General features: G+C 45.1%; 1 protein-coding gene across 2 annotated transcripts in view; it reads left to right on the top strand.

Annotated features, from left to right (window-relative positions):
• The first annotated feature begins 264 nt into the window (after window positions 1–264).
• LOC136988690 (protein trachealess-like) overlaps window positions 265–18,559 on the top strand; it is an 87,866-nt gene continuing 69,571 nt past the window's right edge. The window contains exon 1 of one of the 2 annotated variants that reach the window (XM_067286623.1): window positions 265–476. In XM_067286623.1, coding sequence (XP_067142724.1) covers window positions 400–476 — 77 coding nt within the window. In that variant the 5' untranslated portion in view covers window positions 265–399. Of the gene's footprint in view, window positions 477–11,543; window positions 11,669–18,559 lie in introns of those variants that run through there. The other variant, XM_067286625.1, reaches the window with a different exon arrangement.

The raw sequence follows: 18,559 nt of genomic DNA, 5'->3' as shown, positions 1-18,559 counted from the left end.
CTTCCGGAAGAGGAGGCAAAACGAGTCCGAATTTGGGGGCGAAATTCCACGCCCCGCTCCGACCCGGAAGGACTTTTGCGGGGGGAGGAGAAGGGACGAAAGGGGAGAGGGAAAGGGAGAGGGAGGGAGAGGAGGAGGAGGAGCGGGAGCGTTGCAAACCGGTCGACGGAGGCCTCGTCCGTAGCGCCCTCTGTAGGCGGCGATGTTCGAGGCGGACTCGGGCGAGGCGCCCAGGCCGCGCGCGTGCCGGCACAAGCGGCGCTCGTCATTTTCCGGCAGACCGCGGTGGGCCGCGCCACGGCCCGAGCAGGCCAGCGAATGCCCGTCTCGGCGCCACCTTTCGGACCGCTTTAGTGGCGGAAAAGCGCGCCCATCGATCGGCCGCACACCCGCCGCGCTATGCAACCGGCAGAAGGATACGGCGCTCTTCCCGTTGACTTGCACGTTCCTCCTCAGGGTTACCATCCTTACTACAGGTGAGTCCCTCTCCCGTTGAAATCCCCGGAAAATCGGGACGGCCTCTCCTTCCTCCCGGAAGATGGCGGAAGGAGCCCCCTCCGAGGTCCGTAACGCCGAGAGGGAGGCTCCCCCTTCTTTCCCGGGATCCCACTTTCGTCCTTCGACCTTCTCCTCTCGAAACTTCTTAAAAGATCGGACTTTTGTGGGTGGGGGTCAAGTTCCTCCCGTCTCCCCTCGTTCTCTCGTATTAACGCGTGGATGCCGGCCGATTAATCGGCGGGAGAAATCGATTATCCGTTTAATTACGTTACTCGGATGGGTTGCGGTCGAGGTAGGAAAAACTCGGTGGTGTCTTTGTTTCCTACGTAACCTCGCTCCGCTGCCTGGTTACTCTCTCGTCCGGGAGGGTGACGACGAGCGTTACGCGGAATTAAACGTCGTTCCGGGCGTGGCGGTTCGGTCCTCCTTCCCGGACGACCCATTTCCGGGGGGAGGACGACGAAACAGATTGTAACATCGGGTTTAACATGCCCGCTATTAATAATTAGGCCTCTTCGAGGCCCTTAAGTTAGGCCGAGTCGAGAATAGTGTCTACCCACTTGTCGAGTGTTGTTTTCGTACACGTGAAGGTAGGAAGTTCGTCCTCATTGTTCTAAGCGTTGTTACTCGCCTGTCTTCTCGCTACTCCGCACCTTTTCCGTAACGCAGTTACGTCCCGCTACGTAAAATGTAATTGGTTACGAAAAACAAATGGTAATCGGCACTAAAATTCCGTACCTGTCGTTTTATGCTCGTTTTATGTCCGTACATTCGGCATTTGTCACTAATTCACACGTGAAATAGGTGGAATTTCTCCGTTACGTCTTGTTAAATCACTCGTTACGTTGTTATTTTTTTATCAAAAATGGGCGCTAAAATTATATTGTTTTCGGAATTTTGGGCCGTTTTTACGTGGCTGTTTACGTAAGAACACTTTTTTGTATCGTTAACGGTGGTTCCTCCGTTCCATATCGCTCTTTTAGTAGGGTGATGGCCAAGGCCTTTAAGGTATAATGTAATTACACGTCGTAGTATTGAAATTATAATACGGCCTATCGAGTACATAATTATAAATATCGAATTGTATTAATTACCATTATTATTATCAAAGTAAACTGAAAAAGTCGTGTCCGAGTCGAACGGGAGACAAAGGTGACACGGTGACACTAAAGGGAGTTAAGTAGAGCCGGTGATTGTTTGGTATTGTTTAGGGTAAGTGCGGGTTATTCGTTTGTTTATTCGTAAATACCTGTATTTTAGTGAGAAATATATCATTAGTGCGAAGAATTTTTTTGTCCTCTTCCGTAAATATTAGAACTGCTAATCTAATCTTTACGGGTCAAACACCAGTTCTAACCCTTAATATTAGAGCAGTATTCCCCAATATAAGAACCCATTACAAGAGTAGTATACACCAATACCAGAATAATAGGGCAGTATACACCAATACAAGAGTACTACTACTAGTGCTGTATACATCAGCGATATAAGAGAAATGTACTGTACAGTACACCAACACAAGAGTACCATTACGAGAGCAGTATATAACAGTAGGCTATTAATACTAGAGCATTATACACTAATACTAGTACTGTACACACTGGTGTAAGAGTAGCAATACTAAAGCAGTATACACCAAAGTAAGAGCAATATACACTACTAATACTAGTGTTCTATAAGAATAAGAATAGTGATACACCAATAAGTAGTATATACCAACACAATTGTACTATTACTAGAGCTATATACACCAGTATAAGAGTAGCTATACACGAGCAGTATACGCCGAAACAAGCGCACTAATACTAGACTTGGAGCAGCATAAGAATAGTAATACAAGAAAAGTATACACCAATACAAGAGTACCATTACGAGAGCAGTATACAAGAGTAGGCAACATATTCTAGAGCAGTATACCTCAATACAAGAGTACTAATGCTAGTGTTGTATACATCAGTATAAGAATAGTAATACAAGAGCGGTAAACACCAAAACAAGAGTATTAAGAGCAGTTTAAGAGTAATAATACAAGTGTAGTATACACCAATACAAAAGTAGCCTATAAATACTAGAGCAATATACACCAGTACTGTACTAGGGTATCAGTTCTAAAGCAGTACAACCAATTCAAGAGTACACCAATACTAGAGCAGTACACCGAGTGAAAGTCGGCATACTGTTGTATTGTTTAGAAGAATGTCCGATGTTTCGAGAATAGAGAATATACAGGGTAACAAATCATCCCTTAATTTTCTTTTTTCTCGTTTATAATTCCTCCGGGTTTTGTAGACGTAAGGGGCGAATCGGTTTACCATTAAGTCATCTTTAAACCGATGGCATTTCTATATTTTCCACCCTTCGTTTAGATTTTTGCGTAACCACCAAGGACTTTCAACTGTATTTTAAGATACAAGTTACGAGTAACGTAACAGAAAGACGGAGCCAGGCCGTCCAAGTCCTAAGAAACGAATTAGAAGGGACGGGGCGGCTGGGATGGGTCTTAATAAGCGTTCAGTTACGGTTAACAAAATAGCCCGGAGTAAACGAAAACCTAGTCAAAGAGGGAGGACCGGTAGTCGGGAACCAACAGAAGAGGTGGGAAGGAAATTCCCGAAACCAAGAGCTCCGACCGGGACGTTCGCTTATCCTATTGAAAGAGGGGCAAATTTCTACAACCAGTTCGGATTTTCTTGTATACATCAGCCTGTAAAATTAGCGTGTAAATCGCCGTGTAACAACCCTACCGAAATTTAATGGACTTTAAGGCAAATGGTAAGAGCGGGGAGAAAACTGCGTTACAGTGGAGACAAAACCCGAGAGATTCGACTTTACGGATAGTGTTGTCGCTCCCGTCGGGTGCAGTTTCGTCCTCTCGTGTTTCTTCCACTAAAATCTCTATTTCTTAGGGACCAAAATTGTAGCACGGAATTAATCCTTCGCTCCTCTATCTCTTGCAGTTTCAAAATCATTCCATGGACACTTCCATCACTTGCAGTTTCCACGATCCTTCGTTACTTCTCCATCCCACTTTAAACAAAATTAGGGCTCGTGTTCTGTATCCGTCGACCTTTGAACCCTTCCAAATTGAATGATAAATCGACAGAAGCGACGGGCCTGAGGGTGGCATCTTGAACAACCCACGAAAATTAGTAAAACCTCGTTATAAAGTAGACCGGGTAGGCCTTTTTAATCTTGATATCTCGGTGTTTCTGAATTCAAAGGAGGCCCTCATATCCCAATTGGTAGAGAAATAAGGGGTCCAAAATTCGGTTTACATTAGATCCTCCTCCGCCACTCCCGTCCGGATCGGCCCCCTTTACGTCACTTCGCTCGGATCGACCAGGCCAAGGTTATTAACAAGAACAGAAAGCGAAAATTCACCAGGCACAAACGGGGTGTAAAATTACTAAATTCTCCGTTTCTTAACACCGAAGAAACAATGTTTACGTATTAACCAGTTGTTTCCACTTCCAAACTCCTTTAGTGTTACTAACACACGGATACAAATCGTGTGCTGTTGCAGCGATCTTCGGAGTGGGGTGCCCCTGCCGATTTGAAGGGTGGAGGGGAATATATTGTAAATACACAAACAGCATTTATTAAGGGTACGCATTATATACTTTCTACCGGCGTAAGAGGCTCTCTTCGCATTTTATGGTAGGCCGATGAGTGTATATGTATTTAGAATTCTGGTCCGATGCCGTGTTCCCAGTCCGTCTGGCAATAGGATTTACAATGTTTATTTTATAGTTTTTTTGCGGTTTACGCGTATAAACGTAAACGTATACGTGAAGATAAACGTTTCTTCCCTCGTTTTGGCGAATGTTTTCCCCGGAAATCGCTAAAAATCCCAATTAAAATACACTAGTAAACAGTACAAAAACGTCACTTCAGGTGTAATTTTATTTCACGTCAGTCGCTTTAGAGAGCGACGGTATAAACGGGAAAGATGGACCTCGGATAAATTGGGCAATTTCTGTTACAATTTACTTTAAAACAATGGCTTTGTGTAAGAGCCGACCAATTACCAGCGCCGTTTCGTGTGACGTTGCGAAGTTTTTAACAATTGAAATCCCGGTGTGTAAACGAAATAGACCAACAATTTTTACGAATGTTTGTCTGACGATCGGCGGAGGTCCCCAAAATTTCAGGAAATATTGACAATACGAAGTGGGAGGGCGAGCAACTCGTTATCTACCGGGGACGAAACAATTTCGGAAGGTGTCGGAGGATTCTTTGACCTTTGAGTAATCGGGCCGTTCGACCCGGACCGGATTCCCTTTCGGCCCCCCGGTTCCGGTCCGAGGCGATTAACCCCGCCTATATCTTTCTTAAAACGGCGCGGATTCTCACCCATCGGCCACTCCCCGAAAGGCCTCCCGACGGCGCGCGTGCCTCGACCGAGACATAAAACCGAATCGGAAAGGAAAGGCCTCCCCTTTCCGATTTCGACCGTTTCCGAGGAGGAACTCCGTTGGGCCCGGTTTTTACGAAATTCCGATTGACCGGCGTCGCTGCCCGTCCCGTCGTTAAGCGTGACTCGTAGACGTTGTCGGTCACTCGGGGTGGAACGTCTGTTACGTAGGGAAAGTCAGTAAAGGGGGTTGGAAGTCGAACAGGTTTTGGTGGAAAGGATGATGAATCGATCGTTGCCCGGAGACGGTCCTCCAGCGGGTCCCGTTCAATTATTTGGCCGGGTTAATCTCCGATACGTCACCGCCGGTGGAGGCCTTTCGAATCGGGAAGGCCCCCTCCTCTGTTTTATTTCTGCTTTCCTCGCCCCCACTCCGCATCTACATCTCGTGTTAGGATCTCCATCCCACACAAGCACGTGCATCGAATCTTTCTTCCACCCCTCGCTACTCGCTTCCAGTGTTATCTTCTGCACTTTAAAATACAATATTAGGGACATAAATGGCCCGGTAACACTGGCTTAAACTGAATGAGATTGGAAAGTTGCGGCGAGTGTACGCGCAGCAACGCGTATTGTAATTAAGATACAAGTGATTTTATGCCAGGGTCATTTGTATTCGTGTGTTATTTTATTATGTACATTTAAACACAATAATAAAAGTGGCAGTTGTGTTATCATTCTGTTCTTTTAGCTGTTGGTTCACCTTTAACGGCTCTTCCTTGAATTTAATGTGTTATTTTGTAATGTACGGGGTACTTGTTTATACACAAACATATTGTTCTTTAATTATTCGAGTCGTAAAATATTTATATATAAAATTTTTTCTTCCCTATTACGTTTCTGTTTTATTGAAGGCCGTCTATAAAGTTATATTCCTTGTGTCTTTGATAATTGTTCTGTAGCATTTACTCGATAAAGGCTGGAGTTTTTTGGGGGATTTTATTGAGGTGTGTAACACCTGAATAGGGGCCACATTCCCATAAAATGTCCTCCCGGGAGGCACTCCCCTTGGCAGATCTCCCACCTGTTGTGTTGCTTTATTCCATCAATTCCATCCTCCTCCCTGATATGTCCTCTTTGATAGTACAGTATTTAATTGTTATTTACATTGTTTTGTCAGGGTATACTGGAAGAAGAGCCATAAACTCCCCCTAGAATTGAATTGGATTGGTGGACGAAACAGAGCAACACGTGGGCGATCTGCCAGGGGAAACCCCTGGCAGATCGCCCACGTGCCTCTATGGTAAACCGATTCCTTTCTAGGTGTTAGGCACGTGAAGAAACCCCGGAAAAATCAGGCTAGAAACCACAAGCGAGTGGTTCTATTCATTCGGCAACCTGTGGTTCCTAAACCCAATTCACTCGCTCCCTAAAGAGGAATTTTCTACACAAGAAAGCAGAAACCTGTTACGTATTATTCTTCCTGTGTTTATCAATCGTCACACAAGTCGTCGTCATCTAACCCCACGAAAATAGTTTAAAAAATGAAAAAACTACCGGTTGCCAGCCATCGGAAACCGTCATAGTATAGGGTATTTATGGTAATTTTAAGGATATTTGGAGTGTTTATGACTCATTTTTAGGATATTTGGGGTGTAATTTAGGGTGCATTAAACACAAAAAAAAACCGTTACATGTATACAGGCCACACGTCAGAAGATATCGGAGGGGGATTTGGAAGGGATTCCTGTCGAAAAACACAGGCAAACAATTGTAAATTATATGACATGAAGATAAACGAGAAACTTGGTAGGATAAAAATAATTTAATTAAAATTAAATGAGGTTTTATGTAAATCAGATAATTTTAATTATTAATTTATGGAAAATTCTCGCATTATCGTTTAATTGTGAGAATATTGCAATATTTAATGGGCCATGTCGAGAATTTGTAGCGTTATCATCGTGAATCTGGCATTAAACAACCATTAAAATATCGTTTGAATAATTTACGTGTTATAAAATTTTACTGGGGATTTCGGACGATTTGAAACGACAATTAAAATATAAATTAAACTTTTATTTGTTAATAATTGTATTTAATTAGTGTGTCGTAGATAGTTGTAATGAACTAGCATAAAGATAGACAATGTACTGTACACTACTGTACAGTACATCCTCTTCACTAATACCAGCTGGTGAAGTGGCTTCCTTGTTAATGAATGTACTGTACCAAGCTCCCAATAAAGTAGCTTCATGCTAGGGAGTGTTCTGTACCAAGCTCCTAATGAAGTAGCTTCATGCTAGGGAGTGTTCTGTACCAAGCTCCTAATGAAGTAGCTTCATGCTAGAGAGTGTTCTGTACCAAGCTCCTAATGAAGTAGCTTCATGCTAGGGAGTGTTCTGTACCAAGCTCCTAATGAAGTAGCTTCATGCTAGAGAGTGTTCTGTACCAAGCTCCTAATGAAGTAGCTTCATGCTAGGGAGTGTTCTGTACCAAGCTCCTAATGAAGTAGCTTCATGCTAGAGAGTGTTCTGTACCAAGCTCCTAATGAAGTAGCTTCATGCTAGAGAGTGTTCTGTACCAAGCTCCTAATGAAGTAGCTTCATGCTAGGGAGTGTTCTGTACCAAGCTCCTAATGAAGTAGCTTCATGCTAGAGAGTGTTCTGTACCAAGCTCCTAATGAAGTAGCTTCATGCTAGAGAGTGTTCTGTACCAAGCTCCTAATGAAGTAGCTTCATGCTAGGGAGTGTTCTGTACCAAGCTCCTGATGTAGTAGTTTCGTAATAATGTATGTACTGTACAGTACTAAGCTCGTTGTATTGAACCAGATTTAGTACAGTACTGTACTATACATTCATTAACTTTATTATACACGTTTCTGTATAATTTTGCCAGAAAGTATAGAGAAGTCTAAATAGTGCCAAACAGTATTCTTTTGGCACAATTATTTACGTATAACCTTGTAATAAGAAATCGAAATGAACTTTACCATTATTAAATTAGAGCAGCGATTCTCAACCTTCTTAGCTCCGCGACCCCCAAATATAAATAAAATTATTATTTCGCGACCCCACCCAAAGGAATAATAACAGTAAGCCTTACTATTACTAATTGAATTTTGACTGTAATTATAAATGTAAATATAAATTTTCTTAAATATTATATAATCACATTGCACTATTCCTATTATTTTATGTCGCTGCGTTTATAGCAACGGGTATGAACATGCATGTATGACGTGTACATACATGAGCAATTTACAAGTTCCAACTTGATGTGTACGTGCTCTTTCTTTTCTTTACACGTGTACTTATTGTAAGTAAAATGTTTATAAGTTTATAATAAATGACTTTTTCTCATTAAATGATTTCATTATTGATTCGCGACCCCCTTTAATATCACCGCGACCCCCAGGTTGAGAAAAGCTGAATTAGAGGAACCTTTATAAATAAATTTAGAAATCGACAGTCAAACACTCGTTAATTTACTCCCAGATCTCTCCCCATCGTAGTGTTCTTCCAAGACAATGCAAATGACTACTGTAAATCGAATAGAAAGAGATTTATTGAATATAAACACGGGTAAATCACGTGAAAGGGAAAGAGGAGAATAACGAACCTTTCATCGTCTTGACGATGAAAGGGTCGTTATTTGACGTATTTGACGATAAAGGGTCTTCTGAAAAAAGGAGAGACGATAAAAGAAACTTTAAGACACGAAAGAAATTAAGTGCATTCTCTTCGACAAAATTCGGGTATGATGCGTAGATCTATAGAAATTATTTGGCCAACACTTCTGTTTTGGCCAAAGAATATGGCGTCGAAGACGAACCTATTCTGAATTGTAACGCGTTTATAGACAATTTCATCGCTGCCAGGCCATTCCCCCTCCTCTACGACTACGATAAGGTAGATTTTTCATAGATTTATATAGAAAAATATGCTTAATTTATTCCGATAGGGCCTATAACATACGAAGCGATTATAAATATGCTATTAACCATTAAACATTAACCATTTTAATGGGAAGGAACGAAATTCCAGGATCTTGCATTTGCGTGTTATACTCGGACACTAGAACAGCTTTACATTTTCTAAATGTAGTGAATTCCATACTTCAGTTGATGCATTGGCTAGACTTAGAATACTTTTTTTGTTAAAAAAAGGACACTTTTAATAGGAACAAAACATTCCCCGAGACAAAATAAAACATAATTCATCATTATAATCTGCAGTCTCCTAGTCTTCACGAACACCGAACGATTGCTTCACCTAGGAGTAAGTTACTACCGTACTTATAACTGCTGCTCACCCCTCTATAGTGATGAGCAGCGGTTGTCTCTCGGAACTTAGTACATGCCCCACGTCTGGTTCTTGGGGCCTTCACGCAGAATGCCTACATCTGGAGGCCTTTATGCAGTATGCCCTAAACTTTTCGGTGTGGAGTCTGTTGTTACAGATGAGTTCTTTTGTATGGGATTTATACTGTGTCCAATTGTGTTTTCACTTAAACTCAAGTGTTCTGCCTCGTATCGTGGTTCCTTATTACGAATTTAACCTTTAGATGTTAGGTATTCTTAGATAAACGCTATAACATAAGGCTTATAACACTAATTACTGTATTTACTATACTGTAAAACCTCCAAACAACGGACAGTGAAGGGAACGTTAAGCGTAGCCGTTATATGGAGGTTAATTAATTAAATGGAAATGGGTGGTTCGATAAGGGCGTGTGTGATCAATAGGGGTAGAAATAATTAATTAATATTATATAACACAATCAACAAGGACTGTAAGAAAATGAAACCGGTTCAAGCTTCTTTATTTACTCGGTCCGGTTGTCAAAATAAGGTTTATAATATCTTACAGAAGGGATAATTGGTGTGAACCAACAATTAATTAATACAAAGACTGTCATAAATTAGTCCTATTTTTAGAAGAAATTGAATATTACAGACCTTTCTTGTATAAATTTGAAGTAGTCCTAAAACTTATAGAGCAGAACACGAGGAAAATATTGCGAAAATATCTCTAAAGTGGCCTAAACATAGCAACAGAAAGGAATATTCTCACCTATTTAGAAAGGAATCGTTAACCTGTAAGGAACACAATATAAAATTCCCGTATGGGATAAGGCAAGAGGGCATCGGCCAACAGGAGAATTCTGTGAAACTGGTCCCCGTTTAGGTGTTAGACACGTGAAGAACACTCGGAAAACTTCACAAGGGTTCAAGCTCGAACCCGCGACACACTATCCACTCGACACCGGAGTAAAAAAAATAGAATCTTCCCCAAAATTTGAAGCTGGATCCTAAATAGGGTACACACGTACCGGTATATCAGACAGATATACCGGTACGTGCGTACCAGTAAAACGAAACGTTCTAAACCCCACACGCTGCAAAAAAACAGAGTTTAGCAGTTTAGAACTTGTAGAATCTTTATTGTTGTGTAACAATAGTAATATACTTGTGGTTTTCGCGTTGCTATGTTCTAGTCTCCTCTACCGTCTCGTTTTTCTCAATACATTTTTTAATTAATAAAAGCTACCTTCACTAAGTAATAAAAGGTCATAGGTCAATGGAATTCATTTCGTTTCCATCGTATTTAGGTCTCGCTGCCATCATTGAAGTTGCGACTCGACGATCCGCAAAAGACTCTGGTTTGAACCTCGTAGAAGAAATGTAAAATCGTACTAATAATACGAAGGGTCCCGGTTCGGAAAAAACTCCACCCTCCTTTCTCTCTCCCGAATGGTCCCCCTCCGCGGTTACGCGGAACCCAATATTTTAATCGATGGCCGAATTTCCTACAGGAAAATGGGCGTAATTAGCTATAAAATAAAACACATATTTTGGGTTATATACCCAACACACGGGGGAGGGCCGGCACCCTCTTTCGGGATTTTCCAGTCCCTCTTAGCTCTTCCGTTAACGTGTACTCGCTTTATCTACGGCAAAATCTGCGGCCCCACCTCCCCCACCCGCCGGACCTCCTTCCTCCCGCGAACATTCCCGCCCGACTTCCTTTTCTCCCCCCTCTCAACGGGCGCGCGTCACGCGCCAACACCAATAAGCCGATTTAAAAAGCGACCCGCCTCGTCCATCGATCCGGTCGTGGGTCCTTACGGTCCCTATAAGGGGGAGGGAGTCCGCGTTTCCCGAAATCCCCTTAACTCGGCTCCTTACTTGGATAGACCGGAAGTCTACTTCCACGGAAACAGTTCACTCCATAAACGTTAGCTCGGACCCCGAGGAGAGGAGCATTTGTAGTTTCTCGCGTGTAAAAATGTGTAAGGAAGGAAATTGCGCATAAAATTCCACCCCTCCGAGAGGGAGCGACGCCTCCCCCCCTCCGATTCGTCCGCGAATCCGTCACTCGTCCCTCCGCCTTCCATCGCTTCGAATCGTTCCGAGAAAAAAGAAGAAGAATCCCCGTTCGGGAATTCGGGGAACGTCCCGAATTTCCTGGCCCTCACCTGCCGAGATCCCCGAGTATTTGGCGCTAGTTGGAAGGTCGACGAGTTCGGGCCGAAGCGACGGAAGCGGCGTCGCGCTGTGGAGGACGTCCGAAGCGCGGCGCGACGATCGGCCTCCGGCTGGGAAGCTCGGCCGGCGGGCCGCGGCCCGCCCCCGGGGGCTCTTCCGCGGACGAGGCCGCGCCGAATCTCCACGCGCGCCGTTTCCGGTCGGCGCGCCGGCCGCCGAGGACGGTCGTCACCCGGGGGAAGGAGAGGCGGCGGAACCGGCGCCGCACCACTCCTGGCGTCTGCCCGTCCAGCGCGGACGCCAACGTCCGTCGCCGTCGTTTTAGGGTAAGCCTTTCGACATTCTTTTCCCGTCTCGCGGAATCTTCCGCCTTGGGAGCGGGGGTAAGTCGCGGGTTCGGTCCCGGACGGCCGAAAATTCACGCGGTGCAACGGAGGGAACGAGAGACCGGGCCGGAACCCGGTCTCGGACGGGTCCGCGCGTTAGACGAAAAGGCCTCCGCGGGCCCCGTTCGCAACTCGGCGTGGTCGTGCTCCCGTCCCTCCGCACTCGCGCAACGAACTCCCGACCCTTTCTCGTGCCCTCCGAAGGCCCTACCCTTCGTTTCCCCAGCGTCCCGCAGAGGTTTCGGGTGTCCTTCCCGCCTCTGTTTAACTCGATCGACGGACGGAAAGCGGCGGCGCGACGAAGAACGACCGGCCGAGGGTGCGCCCGTCTCCGATTTTCGCTGGTGGCCCGTTCTCCGCACGAGGGAGAGTCGCGCGCCACCTCCCTCCCCGGGGAGAGAAGGGGGGACGGGAACGGGCGCGAGGGAAAGAGCGCGCGCGCCAGATATCTCGCCCGGCCGAACCGCTTTAAAACGGCGGTCGTCCCGGCGGCGGGGTCCCTCGTAAATCCGGGTTTATCGTCGCCCGGAAGCGACCCGACCTTCCCCCGGGTCGAGGTCGGGGGCCGCGTCTCGGCCGTAACTCACGCGCCGACTCGACGGAGGGGAAGGCGCTGGTCCGGCGCCCGCTCTTATCGGCGGCGCCCACTCCGGGCCCCGCCGTAAAATTCCATATAAAAAGTATTAAAAAAACCGAGTCTACGGCGCGTCTTCCCGTCCGTCCGCCCGTAAATCTTCTTTCCGGAAGATCGGACCGGAAGAGGGGAGGAGCGGCCCCCACGCCCCTCCACCTCGGACGGGGCGGGACCCGAAACGTAGGCCGATCCGAGTCTCCGGTTTGGCGCCGAAGCAATCGTATCGATCGCTTTAAACGCGGCCACCCGCGTTAGACCCGCCCTCCCCTAATCGAAATTTACAAATTACACCCGGAATTTTCCCGCCAAAAGGACGAACTCCCCCCGTTTCGCCTCCCCGTCCGCTGACGTTCCGACCGAAAGTCGCGCCGTTTCGCCTCTCCTCGCGCTACCCTCCACGTTCTTATAGAGATAGGCCCGACGAGGAGAGAATCCGAGAGAAGGGCCTCCGTCTGTTACCTTTCGGGAAGGGCCCGTGAGCGGGTATTTTTATTTTTTAGATTAAGCGCGTCGGAAGGTCCGGCCGCAGTTGGGGCCTCCGACGGAAGGGATGTCTACTTTAACGGAGTGGGGCCGAAAGAAAACGGTTTCCTCCCCAAATACCGTTGCGTATTCGGAAAGAAGTTCCCGTTTACTTCGTCGTCGTCCCTCCAAACGGGCTTGAAAGTCTTGGCCCTTTTCGTTCCTTTTTTTCGGAAAAGGGAGAGCGAGAAGGCGCGACACTTCTCCCGATCGGGATCGTTCCAAGGTCGACGGCGAAACCGTCGGTCGGGGGCCGGGAAAAGGTGGAGAGTCAAACCGGTCCGGGTCGAAATCCGCCCGTCGGACGTCGCATAAAAAGGGAATGGCCCTCCTTCGGCTCCCCTTCGAAAGAACCCGGGCCTGAGGCCCTATTTCGGCGTTTTTTCCATACCGAGAATCGTTATACCTTCCGGCGGTTGTGCCACCGGAAGGTACAACGATTCTCGATAGATTTAGTCCTCGTTAAACCGCGTCTAATCGGTCCGTTCTGTCCCTCCACCTCCCGACGCAAACATTTCTCCGCCGCGAGCGAAGCGCGCGCTGTAGCTTAGGTACTGTACAGTACAGTACAGTATTTCTATTTCCCACCCTCCTTTCTCTCAAAGAGAAAGGACCTCTTCTTCCCTGTCCGTCGGAAGGCGGTGGTAGGCCCGGTCCCGTATATATCGTCCTTCTTCTCGCAAATTCCCGCACGAGACCTCGATATAAAGGAGTCGAATAGCTTCCGGGATATACCGCGAAACAAATAAGAAAAGGTGAATTCCAGAAGGGGTCTTTCTCTTAGGGTATCCGGCTGTAGCGGCAAAATACTCGGGAATTCTAGTATCCGCGTGGGGATAACTTTACGTTTTCCCGTTTATACGGAACTCGACGGCGTTACTCCGGGAGGAGGGGGCCCTCCGTTTTCCTCCTTCTTCTCCTTCTCCTGCTTTAGAATTGGAGCCGGAGGCGGCGCGAAGAGGGCGGGCCGCCGACTTCCGGCCTTCATCCGCCGTCCGGAACGCGCGCGCCCGTCCGGAAAACCCCGTCCGTGGGCCCCGCCTCCCGCCTGTACTTTCGCACCCGGGCCGTCGCTCGAGCGGATCGGGCCCGCCTTCGCGACCATTCCACCCGCGCGGGGGGTGGCCTCCCGTCGGCCTTTCTTCCTCTCGGCGCGCTCCTGGGACGGCCGGGTAGGCGGTCGCTCCCTTCACGCTTGACGCGCGCGGAAGGAGTTGTTGCGCCTCGCCCCTTTTCGTTTTCCCTCCCCTCGATCGGTCCGAACTCGGTCCGTCGGAGTTCTTTCCTAAACTATCTTCGGTCGCGCCGCGCCGCGTCGCATTGCGTCCGTACCCATCGATCGCGCAAATCGCGTTAGACCCGCAAACGACGTTAGCGGTCCGTGGTTACGAATAAAGAAAACCCTCCCCAATACAATTAACGCTTATAGGCTAATGCGATTTCCCGCCTAATTCGATCCGGTTAAGTATTATAGTCCTATTTCGATCGATAGATTTACGTAAAGGGTCTCCGTATGCGCGCGCGATACGTTTTCCCTTCCTCCACCCCTTACATTTAGTATAATTATAAATTAACCCATCCTTGCCCTTTAGGAAGGTCCCAAGTTGTAGGCCCTACCGATCCCGTCACGGGTACGGAAGAAAAGACCTTCTTAGCGCCCGCGGGATGGGCCCATTCGCTTAACTTGTATTTTTGGTTTAAGGTGCCGCGGGTGGCAATTTTCCCTTAATTTATTCATCGCTTTTGTCCCTCTCGCCTCCATCGTTCCCCCTACATATCTTCCTACCGCCATTTTAAACAGTCGCGCACTAGATTTATCGTTGACCCCCTCTCTCCCTTCCGACAATTGCAGTTTTACTTCGGGCTTCCGGAAGTCACGTGGTCCACCTTTCGCTTCCACCATCGAAACTTTCGCGAGTTTTCGCACGGATCGTACGGAATTCGAACCCCGACGGACATCGCTCTCTCGGGTTCGAATCGGAGAGAAAATTATGAAAACTTTATCACCATTTCCCCCCGTATAACGTCAGTTTCGATTTTTTTGAACTGTGCTCGATACGTAAGCTATTGTACTGTACAGTACCGTAGGAAGTAGACAGCAAGAGACAACAGAATAAGGATTTCTAATTAGGGCCTTTACTTATCCTCTCGTCACAGGGGCCTGGGGCCCAGCGGGTATAGAAATCGCGATTTGTCATATTACAAAACTGCCTATTGTGAATGAAATTCTCTTAAAGTGTGCCAAATCCTTGTGTGATTAAATTGGGGATTTCATTTATAGGAAATCCTAGGAGTCCTCTGTTAGGAAATCCTAGATCAACGGGCCTCATATTAGATTTAACCGGTGTGTTTATCTCGTCAACATGCCTTAAATCGCGATTCTAAGGACTTGCCTTCTTCAACGAAAGGCTTTCGATCAAACTGATTAAAGCCCAAATTCAATTTTTCTCGAATAGAAATGATATGTAACAGGCTCGAATAGTATAAGTAGGCCTTACCTCACCTGTAGGCCTTAGCCATAAAGTATTGTACAATACGATTTCTGAAGTTATGCCAATTGACTGTTGAGTTTAAGCATTAATTAATTAATTAGGCTTTATATTACTGATGCTGATACAGGTAGGCCCAAATATAGGCATAAAATACAGGCCTAAAGTGTTTACTTTTTGTGTTTCGTCACGTATTGCAGTCCGCGCGGATCCGGTAAGAAAGTAGGTGTGTTAAGCTATTTTATAAGGCGTTCGGGGTCGACTAATGACCTTCCTTCGACATTGACCTAATTTTAGAGATTAAAGAAACTGGACTGAATCCTGAAGGGCCTTAAACAATAAGGATTACAGTAAAACCTGTATAAACCGGACTCGCGCGGCACCGAAGTTTAGCAGGTTTCCGTTTTAAACACGAAATCGCTGCGTTCTGAAGACTTCTTTCCCGTTTTAGACGGGTTTCCGAAAGGCCTCCCCCTATTTAGCGTTAGAAACAATATACTTACGACGTTTAAAAGACAATTCTTATCTGAGTGGCAATATAAGCTTACGAGTTGTAAATGGGTTCGCATTGTAGCCATCCCGCGCTATATCGGGGTTGTGTATTTCGCTTAACAGATAAGAAACGCCTTACATTGTTCGATTTATATGCCGGGAATGAAGATAAACATCAAGTTTAGACGACGTTGTAAGCGGGTATATTCACTAATGAGCCACAAGAAGCGCATATTTATTAATTTATGCGGTATTTAAGGGCAACCCCGCATTAAGGACCAAAATATCGATGGCCAACATCAAAATTAGGAAAGACTCCATGCAAAGTACACAGTTTAACAGGAGAAAATTCGCTATAAGGAGGTTTACCTTGGCGAAAAAACGAGACTAGATCAAGACGTGAATACTTTCGCTATTAATTTATTATTTATCTTTAAAGTATATTTAAGAAATAAACTCTTAATTCCTTTCACTAATTACACATAATTGAGGGTCTTCTTACTTTAATAGCCCATAATATTAATTTGATAAATTGATGGAAGGTACTCAAATGAACTTTCGCAATTACACTTTTTCATCGCACTAAAATTATCTTTAAGCAAGGTATTTATAGTCAGAAAGATCTTTGATAAACCAAGATTTAGCCCGGGATAAGAACCCTCGACTCCAAGGTCCAGGACACGAGAAGGTTTAGGTTTATTTAGGCAACGCCACACGTTGGCGATCTCCGACGAGAGTGGATTTTCTATAGGAAACTGGGCCCTATTTACGTGTTACAAACGTGCAGAAGACCTGGAAAACTCCACGTGGCCTGACGTGGCCGTCGGTCTCTGGTGAGCTCAGGACAAGAGAAAGGTTAAGAACTCTCTGTTTAGTGTTGTTTTGAAAATTATACTTTCAGTTACATACCTGTATACGGGTATACCAACAGCTCCATGTGTACAGCAGTCGGTATACAGTTCTATCATTTTGTATGGTGCTGTACAATACCTTAAAGGGTTAGTTAAAACGACTGTAAATTACCTTCAGGAGCCGATAATCCGGTGTTATTGGCTTTTGAACTAGTTATATTCTTGGTACATACCGTAGTGTAAAAAATTACATACAGAACAAATAAGATGGTGAGATCTAGAGCAGTGTTCGGTTCACCGCGCTCTGTACAGTAGATTAATGGGAAATTTTGTACATCACTGAATTTGTTCTATGTAAAACAATGTAGACAAGATCAAAGCGTCACTTCCGAACACCACAACTATTCTAAGTACCAGCGTGGCACCACTTACTCTATTTCAAAGTACCACTTTACATACTCGGTCTGGGCAACCCCTCCGAAGATTCTGCATGGTGCCAAATCTAAAGGGTCAAAGGGTTCGGGTTGTTGGTGTTTAGCCCACGTGACACGTGGACTAAACACCAAAAACACCGGACGTTATGAAAATAAGACTTTCTACAGAAAACTAAACTCTATTTAGGTGTTAGGCAGGCGAAGAAAGCCCGAATGGGTCCGAACCCGCGACCGTTCAGCGGTTTTATAATAGTTTTGGTATAAGCTTACTCGTTAGTGCTAAATTACCTTTACCGGCACTCGTTAGCTCGTTACGTCATAATTGCTTTTTTTCCCTTTCTCTAACGTCATAAAAAACGCATCAATAATAAAAAAGAGAGAGAGAATTAAAATTCAAAAAATAAATTATTGTTATTTGACAAATACAGCAATCGAGTAAATAACGGAGAATAGAATTACCCGTCAGCAAAAACCGGTTTAAGTATAATAGAGCGTTTGTTACGCTTCATTTTCGACACGAGTAAGAAAGGCAGACACAAGAAAAATACACACACACACACAGAAAAAAGTGGGGAGTGTAAGCGTTGGAGGAGAGGGAATCTCTGGCGCTATTACGAACAGCCCCTAAAAAATTTAATTTGAAAAATGACCAGTCAAAGCAAACACCACCGTAATCCTCCCCCTGTCCCGTAACCGGTTGTGTTTAATTGATTGTATTCATTTTATTTAGCCTACAACAAAAGTTTTATTCGAAATTTGCCGGTGTGACGTATAACAGAGTATGTGTGTATATAAAAAAGAATGTCCGTGTCTGTTCTCTAGACGCTAGTAAACCCTTTCACCTATCTCCATCGAATTTTCCAGTTACTCTTTAAGCATTCTTATGGTGTCCTGCTTTCTGTTTCTCGTGTGTCCACACTTAATTGCTTGTGTTCTTTCTGAATTTTAATCGAAAATTCTCTTAATGTCGGGATGGTTCGACCTTCGAAAGTATTAGATAGGAAATTGAATTTTTCGTTCGAATTATGGCGAAAGAAAGAATAATGAAATTTGAAGTTGTGTGTGGAAGTACTGTACAGTACAAAGAGTACAGTGTAAAGATTTGTGTGAGAATGTAACCTGTATAATACGCAGGTTTGTGTGGAAGTATAACGTGTATAACGTGAAGTTGTAGGGAAATATAACGTATCTAATATGAAGTTGTGTGTGAATATATAAAGAGTACTCTGTGAAGTTGTGTATGAGTATATAAGGGGTACAATGTGAAGTTGGGTGTGAGTATATAAGGAGTACAATATGTTGTACAGTACAATAGTAACATATAGAACAATACTGTAGTACAATAGAGTATAAGGTGTGTAATGTAATCATTCTACAATTTTTTAATGCAATCATTTCAAACAAATGCC

The sequence above is a fragment of the Centruroides vittatus genome, unplaced genomic scaffold (genome assembly GCF_030686945.1).
Source record: "Centruroides vittatus isolate TY-2023 unplaced genomic scaffold, ASM3068694v2 scaffold_384, whole genome shotgun sequence".
Classification (NCBI taxonomy): Eukaryota; Metazoa; Arthropoda; class Arachnida; order Scorpiones; family Buthidae; genus Centruroides; species Centruroides vittatus.
The sequence above is the reverse complement of the archived record's forward strand: the minus strand, read 5'-3'. Positions and strand labels throughout refer to the sequence as shown.